Genomic DNA, 13,835 nt, shown 5'->3' with positions numbered 1-13,835 from the left:
ATATATTTTTTTATAATTTCATTTTGTTTATGTAAAAACTTTTTCATAGTAAATACTCTAAAATTAAAAAATTGGACCAAGGAAAAAAAATCTCATGGAACTGAATGAGAACTAATAGGCCTCAAAGATTATTTCTATCCTAAAAAGGGCCCAGTCCTTATAAATGTATATCTCTTCAATGAGAGTCTTTACTATTTAATCAGTTTATATTCTGGCACTACTCACATGCCTAAAGTTAAACAACTACTTTAAGTCTTTGCAATTTGGGGACATATGTGTATATTTTAGTGAATTTTAAAACCAATGTTAATCTTCTTTGATGGTTAATATACACAGTAATCAATTTTTTAAAAAGTCTGCATGATAAACGCAGATGGTATCCCATTATCTGAGCACAGACTAATTTGAATCAGCAGACAAAACTTCTAAATATTGTAATTGACTGCAATAAGTTAGCTTGACAAGATTGCAGATATGCACACTGAAATACTGAAAAGCTTATAAACAAAGAGTTAATATATGTGGGTAGCAGCTGTTTACCTTTTATTATTTAATGTACATGCAAGACAATATCTATTTTCAAATCTCTAATTTAAAATAGCCAAAAGATTTTTATAGCTGTTTTAACAAAACAAATAAAATTGATTGTATGCTGAAAACGTCTAAACCAAGTTTCAGACAAACAAGTTTTAACAGGAGATTTACTGAAAAACAGGTTTTACCCTGACCTGTTGTTCTAGCATTGTTAACAGATATCATTACATTACATAGAAGACTACAGGATCAATGATTTCATATTTCTGCTTGCTAGTCACATTTTAAATATTCTCAGTACAAGTGCTGGCTGGTCAGAAAGAATCCAGGAAGGAGAATATATGAAAGACAACCATATCTGTGATACAAGGTGCTTGACAGCTTAGTACTAGTTTGTTTGGATATACAGAGAGTTTAAACAAGTAGTCCACGTTAAAGCCATTGGGATCAATGCATCAATAGGAAAATTTTAAAATGCTTAAAATTAAATTTAAAATGCTTAAATAATTTTAAATAATTGGATTCAGCCAAATCAAGTTGCCCTTTATTGGTATTTAGGGATAATGGACATGTACACACACTCTTGGAAACTGTCATATTTAAATATGGAAATTACATACATTTTCAGGATGTAATGCATATGTGTGTTCATGAGAACAGAAGTGTTAGCCAGTATTGGATCAAAAGTGGTATTGCTGCTTTAACAGTAACCAAGCAAAAGCAATTACAGCATTTTTTACTTTTATACTTTTTAGGTGGTTTCAAACACCATCACAAGTTTTTTATCATGCAGCAACTGAACATGGAGGAAAAGATGTCTATCCAGGGCAGTGCTTATGGGAGGGTTGTGAACCTTTTCAGCGACAGAGGTTTTCCTTCATTACCCACTTACAGGTACAGATTTTCTCACTATTATTTTATAAAGTAAAATGTGGAATTTCATTGAAAAGTCTTCAGATAAATTTTTTTCCTTTTCTCAAACAGGATAAGCACTGCTCCAGAGATGCTCTACTTGCAGGATTAAAACAAGATGAACACGGACAAGCAGGAAATCAGAAACCTTCCAATAAGTAAGAGACATGATCCTCGTTACTGGTAGAGAAAATAGAGTCAGAAATCACTGGAAGAAGGTTGTATTTTTATAATTTGATTTATCAGGCGTTGTTCTAGATAGAGCAAAATATAGTAATCCAATATGCAGTGATGCATAAAATATAAATATAAAATAGGCAAGAGAAATGAGTGATTGTGACATCTGAGAGAAAAGGTCACAATGGTCATGGAAAGCACAGGTGAAAAAGCCACATTGATGATCCAAGAGCAATTGAGGGTCCTGTGCCCCTAAACTTTAAGAGCCAGTGATTAAAGATAAGCACCCATCTTCACCGTACTCTCCGAATTCTCTCCCAGACAACCAACATTATCTTTTTGATTACAGTGGATCAGCAGCTCGGATGTAGTTAAGGTTGAGAGTCACTTAGTGGTTAAAAGACTACAATTCTAAATGCTCTAAAATCCACATACTGACATGGATTGCCTCAAAATTTGCTATGCCTTGTGAGAGTTTGGGGTAGGGATAATTGTTCAAATTTGGGGTCATTTGAGCAAAAAGTTGTCAATATAAAGCCCCCTAAAAACCCAGCATTTTACAAAATCATCTGATTCTTCCAAGATTTTTTTATGCACACCTGGGGCTCTGCTCTCCCCAAAGTGCTCCAGATTTATCATAGTTACTGCACCCAATGCCCCTTTGGAGCATTTCTCTGCATAAGTTATTCAGGTTCAGGTAGGAACTCCAGTTTGGTATGTCAGTTAAAAGTCAAAGTTCCCCCGAGCCAATGGCTCTTCGAGTTGGCTCTTCATGTGGTTAAGGCACGTCAGTTTTGTAGCCAATGATACACGACGACTAGGGAGTGATGTGGCCAGCATCATGTCCAACCATATTTAACTTCTGTACCCTTATGGATCAAGTATTCATTTTGCAGCTGGGTGAGTTGGAGGTGGCTTTTTAGTATGATCAAGCCTCGAATTGATCAATCAGTTGATCAAGACTTGAACCTATGACCTTCAGGATTGTAGTTGAATGTGTCAGTTGCTCAAGCCAAAGAGAATGAGGTGCACATGTGCAGCAAAATTATGTCTTTGTTAACAGTCAAAGGGTTTCCAGGCAGTCTGTTGTCACAGTAATTGGGTGGCTCAAAGATGTTATTTTGATCATGGAATCTATATAGTACCCATGCACTGAGTTCAAACCCTATCCCTGCAACTGTCAGAGAATGTCTGTTGTGCATGTTCCTTGCTCTCTGCCTGCATTCTGTAGGGGCTTGTTCTGGAAGTTTTTCTCTGAGACCAAAATTGCTGAGTTAAGAGCAATAATTTTTAAAAGGTCAAATTTACAGACAGTTTTCGCATTTACATCAGACTGTTGTCAAAGAAAATAACATTAATTAAACAGAGGAAAGATACCCTAACTTCTTCCTAAAGTAGTTTAATGAATTTATAATGAACCATGAGATTGAGTGTGATCAAAGGAAACCCATGGCATTTAGTTCAGGGGATCCTGATACACAGCCCCCCCTAACATGAGCTGCTCAAACATTTCCAGATTCTTACAATTTTGGGGGGGCCAAAGCAAGGGAATATTGGGGGGTCAAAGCAGTGAGGAGGAATGGTGAGTGTGTATATGTTGGAGCTGTGCAGAAGATGTGGAGGTTGGGAGAGTGCAACGTCGGGGCCTCTGCCCCTTTTGCCTTATAGTTGTGCTCTGACACAGTTACAGAGGATTGGCCCACATTATTGCAAGGAATTGTTTAAACACCATTTTTTGAAAACTCAGTTTGATAACTAGAGCTTTGACAGAGAACTGGGTTTCAAAAAAGCAATTCTTCTATGATTCCTTAATGAATAAAGGATTGCCTTCAAAGAGACCTCTGCTGTCTGGAAGCTCGGAAGTGCTCACTGAGCAGGACTGTAAGGAGGGAAAGTAGGGCGTCTTCCCCTCCAGTGTTGTCTTGGTGGGAAGCGGTGCCATCTGTGCCCTTTCTGGTCCCCTAAAAGCACCCCCCCATCCCCCACAATTCCTCCTAAGGCCAAAGGAGGGGGCTCCAGGCCTCCCCTTTCCTCCTCTGCTCCCCAACCAGGGCAGGAACCTAGAAATCTCCACACTCCCCAGGTTTACCCTTCCTTTAATGCTGATGTTTCTAGAGGAAAGGGGGTGGTCAGAGCAGTGCAGGAGGGTGTGAGGAGGAAGGGAGGGGTCTGAGCTGTGCAGTGAGGATGTGGGGGGCTTTAGCAGTGTTCCCACAAACCTCTCCACATCCATACTCCCTTTCTTGTCCCCCCCCCCCTTAAAACATGCCCCTTCAGTGATGAGACCAGATGGGGAGCTGGGAATGAGCATGTTCAGTGCATGGCACATGCATATAGTGCAGAGAGTGGAATGAGGAACTGAGAATGGGCATAGTTGGTGTACAGCACTGAGACCATAGTTAGGAGCTGAGAATAAGCATTCTCAGAGCATGCATTGCACAGACCCAGAAGCACTGAGACTTTGGGGGTGGGATGGGAACACCTACTGAGTTGAATGGAGCAATTCACACATCTCAGACCTATTATTTCAGGCTATCTGCATCTCCATGGGTGTTCTTATTCAGCTGAGAATATCTCATTGACATGAATGGGCCACTTCATACCTCTCTGAGCCTCTTGTGCTGCAGAGGGATGTGTAGAGATCCTTCCCCGTACACTGACTAGGCCCAGATTTGGGGAAGGACAGACTCTACATATCCACTGTCATGCCCCTTCCTGCCTCCAGCTGGCACATGTACGCCTCATAGCCCCACCTCCTCACCCCACCACCACCACCTATGGCTCCTCCAAGCTTTCCAGGGACATGGAATGACAAGGAGGAGCTTGTGTGCCTGTGAGGGGGCTCAGAGCAGCAGGGAGTAGGTGGTTAGAGGAATGCAGGGAACATTGGAGCATGACTGAGCTGTGGGGTAGTGGAGTCTGAGCAGTGGTGAGGAACATGAGCAATGAGGAGAGATGTTGGGATGATGTAGCAATGCAGGGAACAGTGGGATGGAAAGGAGCAGGGGTCTGAGCTGTGCAGTGGAAAAACAAGGAGGCTTTCAGCTCTGTCCCCCCAAGTTCCTCACATCCATTCCCTCCATATCTGTCTTCCCGTTACAAAAATATTCCCAATGACTCCATGCTAGTCTGTACACTGTTCTTGTGTCTTCTCCCTGGATCCTTCACCTGTGGAGGGGTGGACTAGAAGGGATAACTGAGCTGTGCTGGGCACAGCGTTTACTGTTTTGGATGGCATTTGGATAGCCACCATCCCCATTCATTTTAAATGTTGGCTAATAACGTATTCCTTCAAACAGTTATCAGAAAGCTAGCTTGTTCTGAAGTATACTAGTGTTGATTAGTTAGAAAGATACTTGTCCTTTACAAATGCCATCTGTGAAATGTAGTGGTTTTCTGAGAGAGGTGTATTTTCTCACCTTCATCTAACTAATCCTGTGGCACTTGTGAGCCACGGTTTTCCCCTGTTGAATCAAAACTACGTGAGTGTTGAGCACTGAGAACTCCTTTAGCTGTGAGCTCCAAAGAGGTTAAAAAGAAAAGCATATCAAGAGTAACTGTCTTGATAAATACAAATGTGCTGGAAAGCATCACATAATGCTTAATACCTATATCTTTTCTTTATCCGTGTAGGCAGCCAACTGCAGGGAGTAGTACCTCTACTCCTAGAGCACAGAAAGCTATTGTGAATCATCCTAGTGCTGCCCTCATGGCACTAAGAAGGGGATCAAGAAATCTTGTCTTCAGAGATTTTACAGTAAGGATCATTTAGATTGTGTATTTGAAATTAATGGGTGACTGATTTGTTTTTAATATGATTTTCTTTCTATTTTAGGATGAAAAAGAGGGACCAATAACTAAACACATCCGATTAACAGCTGCCTTAATATTAAAAAATATTGGTAAATATTCAGAATGTGGTCGCAGGTGAGCAATCTTGTAATTCTTCTAATGCCTTCTAATATAATACAGTGTGAAACATGTTGCTTCCATGTTGTGTTAATACCTTTTAGGTTCCAGATGACAGGCGGATTTTATATTTAATAATTTTAAAAACAACTTTCAAATAGGATTCCACTGTAATGTGGCTACCTGATTAATATGTTAGCTTTATATAATACAAAATTACATAGAGGTGATGGCAAAAAAGAAAGGGTAAAAGTGAGTGAAATGGCATTTGAAATTAATTTCATCTTGTACATCTTGCACAAGTTGAAGTAAAACATCTAATTTGCCAAAATGGATTATAATACAACGGGAACAGACGAGGTTACAAAATTGTTTGTCTCTCTGTTTGCAAGCTGTTTAGGAGCTGAGGTCCTCCAATAAATACAGTAGGAGAAATGATGTAACCTTGTGTAGTTTAGCCACATGATTATATTTGTTTTGTAGGTCGCCTAGAAGCATAGTTCTATTAGAATCTCTAAACGGGAAGATTACAAGATCAATATCTGATGAGATGTAGACCTAGAAATTCTCACTTTAGAAAGCAGTAGTGAAACTGAAGACTGCTTTTATTAGTCCAAGATAGAAATGTCTCTATTTTAAAAAGTATATTTTAAAGAGTTATTAACATAGTGTATAGTTAATTATTATGAACTTTGCTACTCTCTGCCATTTTTAGAAGCACAACCTCTTGATCTGTTTTACACTATTTGGTTCCTTTCATGGGCACCAAGTGTACTTTATCTGTGCAATAAGTGAGGTCCAATCTTTTCAAAAGTGATCAGAGATTTGGGCTGCTTCAATTTTTGGGTGCCCAATCTGAGATACCTTAAAGGGACCAGTTTTTGTGTGTTTTGTTGTCAGCGAGTGAATGCTCAACAAATTCTGAAAATCCAGGCCCCTTTAAAATGTCTCATGTTGGTCATAACATCTTATCCCAACTTAAAATATATCTAAATGATCTTCTACAGGTTACCTATTTATTCTTCTTCGAGTGCTTGCTCATGTCCATTCTATTGTAGGAGTGTGCGCTTGCCACATGCACTGGTGCCAGAAGTTTTTCCCTCAGTGGTATCCCTAGGGGACCGGCTCTGGTGCCCCCCAGAGAGGTGCGCGTATGCACCGGTATAAGGGGCGCTGCCAGCTCCTCTCTCCCTCAGTTCTTTCTTACCGCCAGTGACGGTGCTGGAATGTCTCCTTGCCTCAGCAAGCTTTCCTTCTCAACTGTGCCTAGTTGTGAATTCTCCTGTATATAGTTCTTAGAAAGTTTGAGTAATTTATTAGTTCTCTTCGTGTATAAGTTAGAAATAGTTAGTCCCCTGCAGGACTTAGCTTAGGGATTGGGCATGCCCTGGGCTTTAAGCCTTGCGACCACTGCAAAAAACCTATGCCAGTCAGTGATCTCCACCAAAGCTGTCTTTAGTGTTTGAGGGAGACCCACAAGTGACAAGTATCGCATTTGTAAGAGTTTCAAGCCCCGAACCAAAAAGGAGCAGAACATTTGACTAAGAGTGCTCCTAACGGAGTCGGTCCTCACACCGACCTCAGAACTATCCAGATTGGACTGCACTCCAAGTACTGCAGCTTTGGTGCGGAGTGCACCGCTAGCACCGGCCTCTGACCGGGGCCGATCCCCATCCCCTGTACCGGCTAAAAAGCAGACAAAGACCGGGAAAGGGCGTTTTCCTACATCCCATAAAGGGAGGGAGAAAGCTGGAGGAGAGCAAAGACCCGCGCGGGGCAGCTCTTCCCCTCTGGACGGTGGCCAGGCTTCAGCACCTGTTGAGCTGTCGAGATCTGTTCATGACCCACCCATCATCCCGGGAAGGAGGAGAGGCTCTTGGCACCTGGCAGTGCTGTCCACGCTGGAGGACTTTCAGGCCACTAAGGACATATTGCCCCTTCCAGTGCTGCCCACGACAGCCAGCTAGGTGCCCCATTCAAGGGGTAAACCCGCTCTGGAACCTTTCCAGGAGTCCCCATTGGTTCGGCACTGCTCCCTGATGCAGGGAGTGCCCCACCTGAACAGCACCAACAGCTTACCTGTCAGAGTTCCCCGCGTCATTCCCTAGACTCTAGACAGTGTTCCCCGGGATCCCGATGTCATTCACTGGGTGTCTGGCACAGATCCATGGAGGCGTGTCGCCAATCCCCAGAGTCCCGGCACCAGTCCCTGGAGCGGCGGGGTCAATCTCCAAGCTCGCAGAACCGCTCCAGAGAGTCCAGACACTGGTCCCCGAGTCCCGTAACTGGTCTCTGATTTACCAGTACGGATCCCCGTGGGCAAGGCATTGATCCCCTAAGCCGGGACGTCAATGCTCTCACTCCCAATCCATGGAACGGCACCGCTCTCACATCATGAGGCATCGATCGCCGGGGTACAGTTGCCGATCCACTGAACACCACTGCGGGCCACCAGAGGCACAGCACTGGGAGCTGTCTTCCTGGTACGAGTCACCGGTGGAGACCCATGGAGAGGGCCGACAGGATCGAAGTAGGCAGGCAGCATTGTGTCCCTCAAACATATCTCTTCCTCCTCACTCTCTGAGGCTTAGGAGGAAGATTTACTGGCAGGCCAGGGCAACCCACCAAGGGCATCAATATTCCCATCAGGACCATCAGTGCCTACAATATTCCCATCAGGACCATCAGTGCCTCAAGATCAATGGCTGGCTCCCTGGAAGCTATGGAATCCCTAGGGGTTTCCCCAGCCATCGCAGAGGTACTGATCAGTCTCAAGGGCATCTGAGAAACAGTCAGCAACAGTCTCCCAGCCACCCCCGGACTCAGAAGCAGAGTCAGACCAAGGTCCCCAGGGTCATCCATCCCCAGCTGGCACTCCCCTGCGGAGGCCACGGAGCTGGCAGACCGGCCGTTACCTGCCTCCTCATCCTCTTTGCATGATGAGGCAATAGCAGGACCTTCCCATACAGTCCCCCAGAATGATATAAAAGCCCACCAGGAGCTTCTTAAGAGGGTGGCTTAGATCCTGGCGTTAGAGGCTGAGGAGCTGGCAGAACCCTCCAATTCTTTTTGATGTTGTGAGCACAACGGCCCCTTCCAGGGTGGCATTACCCATCCACGAGGGAGTGGTAAATCTGACCAAAGCCTTATGGCAAACTTCCTCTTCCCTGCCCCCCATTTCCAAGCGGGCAAAGAGAAAGTATTACGTACTTGCTAAGGGATTTGAATACCTACATACGCACTCCGCTCCTAGCTCACGGGTGGTATTGGCAACCAATGAGCGTGATAGACAAGGCCAACAGGGATCAACTCCTAAGAATAAGAGGCAAAGAGGCTCCATTTCTTTGGTAGAAAAATGTATTTGATGGCCAGCCTCCAGTTAAGAATGGCCAACAATCAGGCCCTACTTGATCACTTTAACTTTAACATTGGCAGTCCATGGCCAAATTTGCAGACTTGCTGCCAAAGGAGCCCAGGAAGGACTTCCTGGCTATCCTGGATGAGGGCAGAGCTATGGCCAGGGTAGCTCTCCAAGTGGCATCAGATGTGGCAGACTCCACAGCCCAGACCATGGCATTGTCCATTTCCATGCTAGCTATAGTTGTTTGGCCTGTCGGTGGAGGTTCAGCAGTCCATCCAGAACCTCCCTTTTGATGGCCTGGCGCTATTCTCAGAACAGAGAGCAAATTACATGGCCTGAAAGACTCTAGAGGTACCATGCACTTGCTCAGCCTTTACATGCCGGCTCCTGTGAGAAAGTGGTTCAAACCACAGCACTCCCACAGATTCGGGGACCAGTCCTGAACAAAGCCCTTCCACAGAAAAGCTAGGAGCTACAAGCACCAGCAAGGCCAACAGCCGGCACCCTTAGTTCCCTCGAGCTCCACCCGCAACCAGTGGGGTAATAATCAGGCATTTTGAAGGCATGCTTGAGGGTGACCTTCCAGCCTGTGTACTCGATCCAGCACCCCTGCTTTTTTCCAACCATCTGTCTCCCTTCCTCATGGCCTCGGCTTCTATAACATTGGACCAGTGGGTCCTCAGTACAGTAGCGAGGGGTACACCCTCCAGTTTATTTCTACCCCTCCCTCTCACCCCCACCCCTCTGCCCCGTCCCTCTTCGGAGATCCGTCTCATGAGCATCTGCTTGCTCAGAAGGTGCAGGGCCTTCTGTAAGTGGGAGCTGTGGAGGAAGTCCCTCTGCGCTTGAGAGGGAAAGGATTTTACTCCTGTTATTTTTTTTATCCCAAAGGCCAAGAGGGGACTACGTTCCATCCTCGACCTGCAGAGCCTGAACAAATATCTCAAGAAGTTGAAGTTCCGCATGGTCTCCCTGACCTCCATCATTCCTTTCCTGGATCCAGGAGACTGGTATACCACCCTTGACCTGAAAGACACTTACTTTCATATATTGCTCTTCCACGGATACAGAAGGTTCCTACGTTTCATAGTTGGGACCACCCACTACCAATTCGCAGTGCTCCCCTTTGGTCTAGCAAGAGTGCCATGGGTGTATATGAAGTGCATGTTGGTGGCAGTGGCCTGCCTCAGATGTTGGGGTATCCAGTTCTACCCATACCTCAATCACTGGCTTATCAAGGGACATTACAAGGTCCAGATCCAGTGCAGCATTGAGACGTTGCGAGCCACTTATCAAGCTCTAGGTCTGTTGATAAACGAATAAAAATCAGCATTGGTTCCAGTTCAAAGAATAGAGTTTATCGGAGCGGTCCTCGATTCTACCCAAGCCAGAGCCTTCCTGCCAGAGGCCAGGTTCAGGGCAATGTCAGATCTGATTGCCAATGTCACGACCCACCCACTCACCACTGCCCGGCTGTGCCTCAAATTATTGGGGCACATGGCCGCATGCATGTGCGTGGTTCGGCAGACGAGACTCAGACTGCGCCCCCTCCAGATTTGGCTGGCGTCAGTCTACTCCCCGGCCAGGCATTACCTGGACAAGTTCCTCAAGATCCTGCCATGGATGGATACTTCCCTGCAGTGGTGGTCTGACCCAGCACTAGTGTCGGAAGGTGTGCCATTTGCGAGCACATGACCCATGTCTCCCTGATATCTGATGCTTCCAACCTCTGATGGGGAGCGCATCGTGGTACACTGTGAACGCAGAAGCTATGGTCAAGAGAGGAACTCACGCTTCACATAAATGTCAGGGAGCTCAGAGCCATCCATCTAGCTTGTGGGGTATTCCTTTCCCCACCTTTCCTTCCTATGTCAACAGGCAGGGGGGAGCTCATTTGTCGGCTCTGTGCCAGGAAGCCCTTCACCTGTGGGACTTCTGCATCTGACATGCAATCCACCTAGAAGGCTCACACCTCCCCAGCATCTAGAACACACTAATGGATCGCCTCAGCAAGTCCTTCTTCTCTCACCACAAGTGGTCCCTCCATTCAGAGGTTGTCAGGATGCTCTTCCAGAAGTGGGGAGCTCCCCAATTGTACCTGTTCACCACCAGGCAGAACAGAAAGTGTCATCAGTTCTGTTCCCTGCAAGGCCTCGGCAGAGGCTCACTCTCCGATGCCTTGGTCAGGAGACCTGATGTATGCTTTTCCGCTGATCCCACTCATCAGTAAAGTCCTCCTAAAGATCAAGAGGGGTAAAGCACGGGTCATTATGTTTACCCCAGCATTGGTTCGGTATGCTTATGGACCTGGCTGTAGCAGCCCCATGGCACTTCTCAGCTGCCTGGACCTGCTCTCACAGGATCATGGTCGGCTGCTGCACCCAAACCTCACCTCACTCCACCTCACAGCTTGGATGCTGCATGGCTAAATCCAGAGGAACAAGCCTGTTCTAGTCAGGTACAGCAGGCTCTCTTGGAGAGCAGGAAGCCCTCCACCAGAGCAACTTACCTGGCAAAGTGGAAGCATTTCTTATGCTAGGCAACAGAGCGAAGTATCTCCCTGAATCAGTCGTCTCTGCAGTCCATTCTGGATTACCTGCTTCACTTAAAGCATCAGGGCCTTGCCTTCTCTTCAGTCAAGGTTCACCTGGCACCTATATCAGCCTTCTACCCTTGCGTCCAGGGTAGATAGGTATTCTCGCATGACATGTCTCTATCCAGGATATTTGCAGGGCCACGACGTGGTCTTTGGTACACACGTTCACAACGCATTATGCCATACCCAGCAAGCCAGAGATTACACTGGATTTGGCAGAGCTGTGCTGCAGTCGACACATCCATGAACCCCTACTCGTCTCTGGTGGTACTGCTTGGGAGTTACCTACCATAGAATGAACATGAGCAAGCACTCGAAGAAGAAAAGATGGTTACATTTCGTAACTGTTGTTCTTCGAGATATGTTGCTCGTGTCCATTCCATGACCCAATCTGCTTCCTCTCTGTCGGAGTTTGTTAATGATCTGGAGGATGGTGTGGACTGCACCCTCAGCAAGTTTGCAGATGACACCAAACTGGGAGGAGAGGTAGGTACACTGGAGGGTAGAGATAGGATACAGAGGGACCTAGACAAATTAGAGGATTGGGCCAAAAGAAATCTGATGAGGTTCAACAAGGACAAGTGCAGAGTCCTGCACTTAGGACGAAAGAATCCCATGCACGGCTACAGACTAGGGACCAAATGGCTAGGCAGCAGTTCTGCAGAAAAGGACCTAGGGGTTACAGTGGATGAGAAGCTGGATGTGAGTCAACAGTGTGCCGTTGTTGCCAAGAAGGCCAATGGCATTTTGGGCTGTATAAGTAGGGGCATTGCCAGCAGATCAAGGGACGTGATCGTTCCCCTCTATTCTACATTAGTGAGGCCACACCTGGAGTACTGTGTCCAATTTTGGGCCCCACACTACAAGAAGGATGTGAAAAAATTGGAAAGCGTCCAGCGGAGGGTAACAAAAATGATTGGGGGACTGGAACACATAATGTATGAGGAGAGGCTGAGGGAACTGGGATTGTTTAGTCTGTGGAAGAGAAGAATGAGGGGGGATTTGATAGCTGCTTTCAACTACCTGAAAGGGGGCTCTAAAGAGGATGGATCTAGATTGTTCTCAGTCGTAGCAGATGACAGAACAAGGAGTAATGGTCTCAAGTTGCAGTGGGGGAGGTTTAGGTTGGATATTAGGAAAAACTTTTTCACTAGGAGGATGGTGAAACGCTGGAATGTGTTACCTAGGGAGGTGGTGGAATCTCCTTCCTTAGAAGTTTTTAAGGTCAGGCTTGACAAAGCCCTGGCTGGAATGATTTAGTTGGGGGTTGGACTAGATGACCTCCTGTGGTCCCTTCCAACCTTGATATTCTATGGTTCTGTGAGGGAGGCGGGAGCCAGCAGCGCCCTTTATAGCGGTGCATATGTGCGCCACTCCAGAGGGCACCAGATCTGGTCCCCTGTGGACACAACTGAGGGAAAAAACTTCTGGGACCGGTGCATGTGGCAAGCACACACACCTACAATGGAATGGGCATGAGCAACACATCTCGAAGAACAACAGGTCCCAAAGGTAACCATCAATTTTTCCTAAACCCTAAATTGTCTGTCAGAGCACAGCACAGCAGTTGGGCTGTACACCATGGAGTCCGTAGAGGATGGGTGAAGGGAGGGAATCCTTTCACTCAAGCTGTGGAGCCCCAACAGAGCCACACTCCGGCCTCCTCATTGCATAAAGGCTCTCCCTATCTCCAGGCAGGAGAGTATCTGCTGGATTCCTATCAGAGTCTTCTGCCCTGTCTGTTGACTGTCCTGCTGCAAAGCAAGAAGCAAACAGAATCCTGATGAGCTCTTATGCTCCATGCTTATGGAGGAATGAGTAGGATTTACCCTTAGTATCAGTGATTACAGTTTTCAGAGTAGCAGCCGTGTTAGTCTGTATTCGCAAAAAGAAATTACAGTGTGTGCCATTTTTGCCCTTGTAACAACTGACTGGCTGAGTTTTTTTACAATCTCTAATCCAATTTTAGGATACTTTATTGTTTAAATAAAAACTTTAATAGCAGAAATAGTAGTTGTTAGTAGTAAACTTTTATTTCTGTCCCCTGAAAATGAACTTTCCAGTTATTTGGAGTTGTTTGTAACTCCACTTTTAAATGAGTTTCTTAACTAGACAGTAACTTCACTGTGTTATACGTTAAAAACAACCCTGAAGCTTTGTGTCTTTTGTGAATAATATTGTGCTTGATATATTTTTATAACATTTGTGTAATGTAGAATTCTGCAATATTCTTTACTTTTTGCAGTGTAAACAACCTACAGAAATTCCATATGGTTAACAAAGTCAGATGTAGGTTTTTTGTTTTTTTTCTTTTTAACTTCTGCTTTTCAGACTGTCCCTTTCCTG

The 13,835-nt window shown here is 45.5% G+C and overlaps 1 protein-coding gene across 2 annotated transcripts in view; it reads left to right on the top strand.

The window, feature by feature from the left end:
• Positions 1-13,835, top strand: part of ARID2 (AT-rich interaction domain 2) — a 183,667-nt gene that overhangs the window by 167,540 nt on the left and 2,292 nt on the right. For both annotated transcript variants that reach the window (XM_075124390.1, XM_048835986.2), the window contains exons 17-20: positions 1,290-1,428; positions 1,519-1,604; positions 5,257-5,380; positions 5,459-5,550. In XM_075124390.1, coding sequence (XP_074980491.1) covers positions 1,290-1,428; positions 1,519-1,604; positions 5,257-5,380; positions 5,459-5,550 — 441 coding nt within the window. The remainder of the gene's footprint in view (positions 1-1,289; positions 1,429-1,518; positions 1,605-5,256; positions 5,381-5,458; positions 5,551-13,835) is intronic.

The sequence above is a fragment of the Caretta caretta genome, chromosome 1 (genome assembly GCF_965140235.1).
Source record: "Caretta caretta isolate rCarCar2 chromosome 1, rCarCar1.hap1, whole genome shotgun sequence".
NCBI classification, from domain to species: Eukaryota; Metazoa; Chordata; order Testudines; family Cheloniidae; genus Caretta; species Caretta caretta.
Note: the sequence above shows the minus strand (reverse complement) of the source record. Positions and strands in the feature narration are given on the sequence as shown.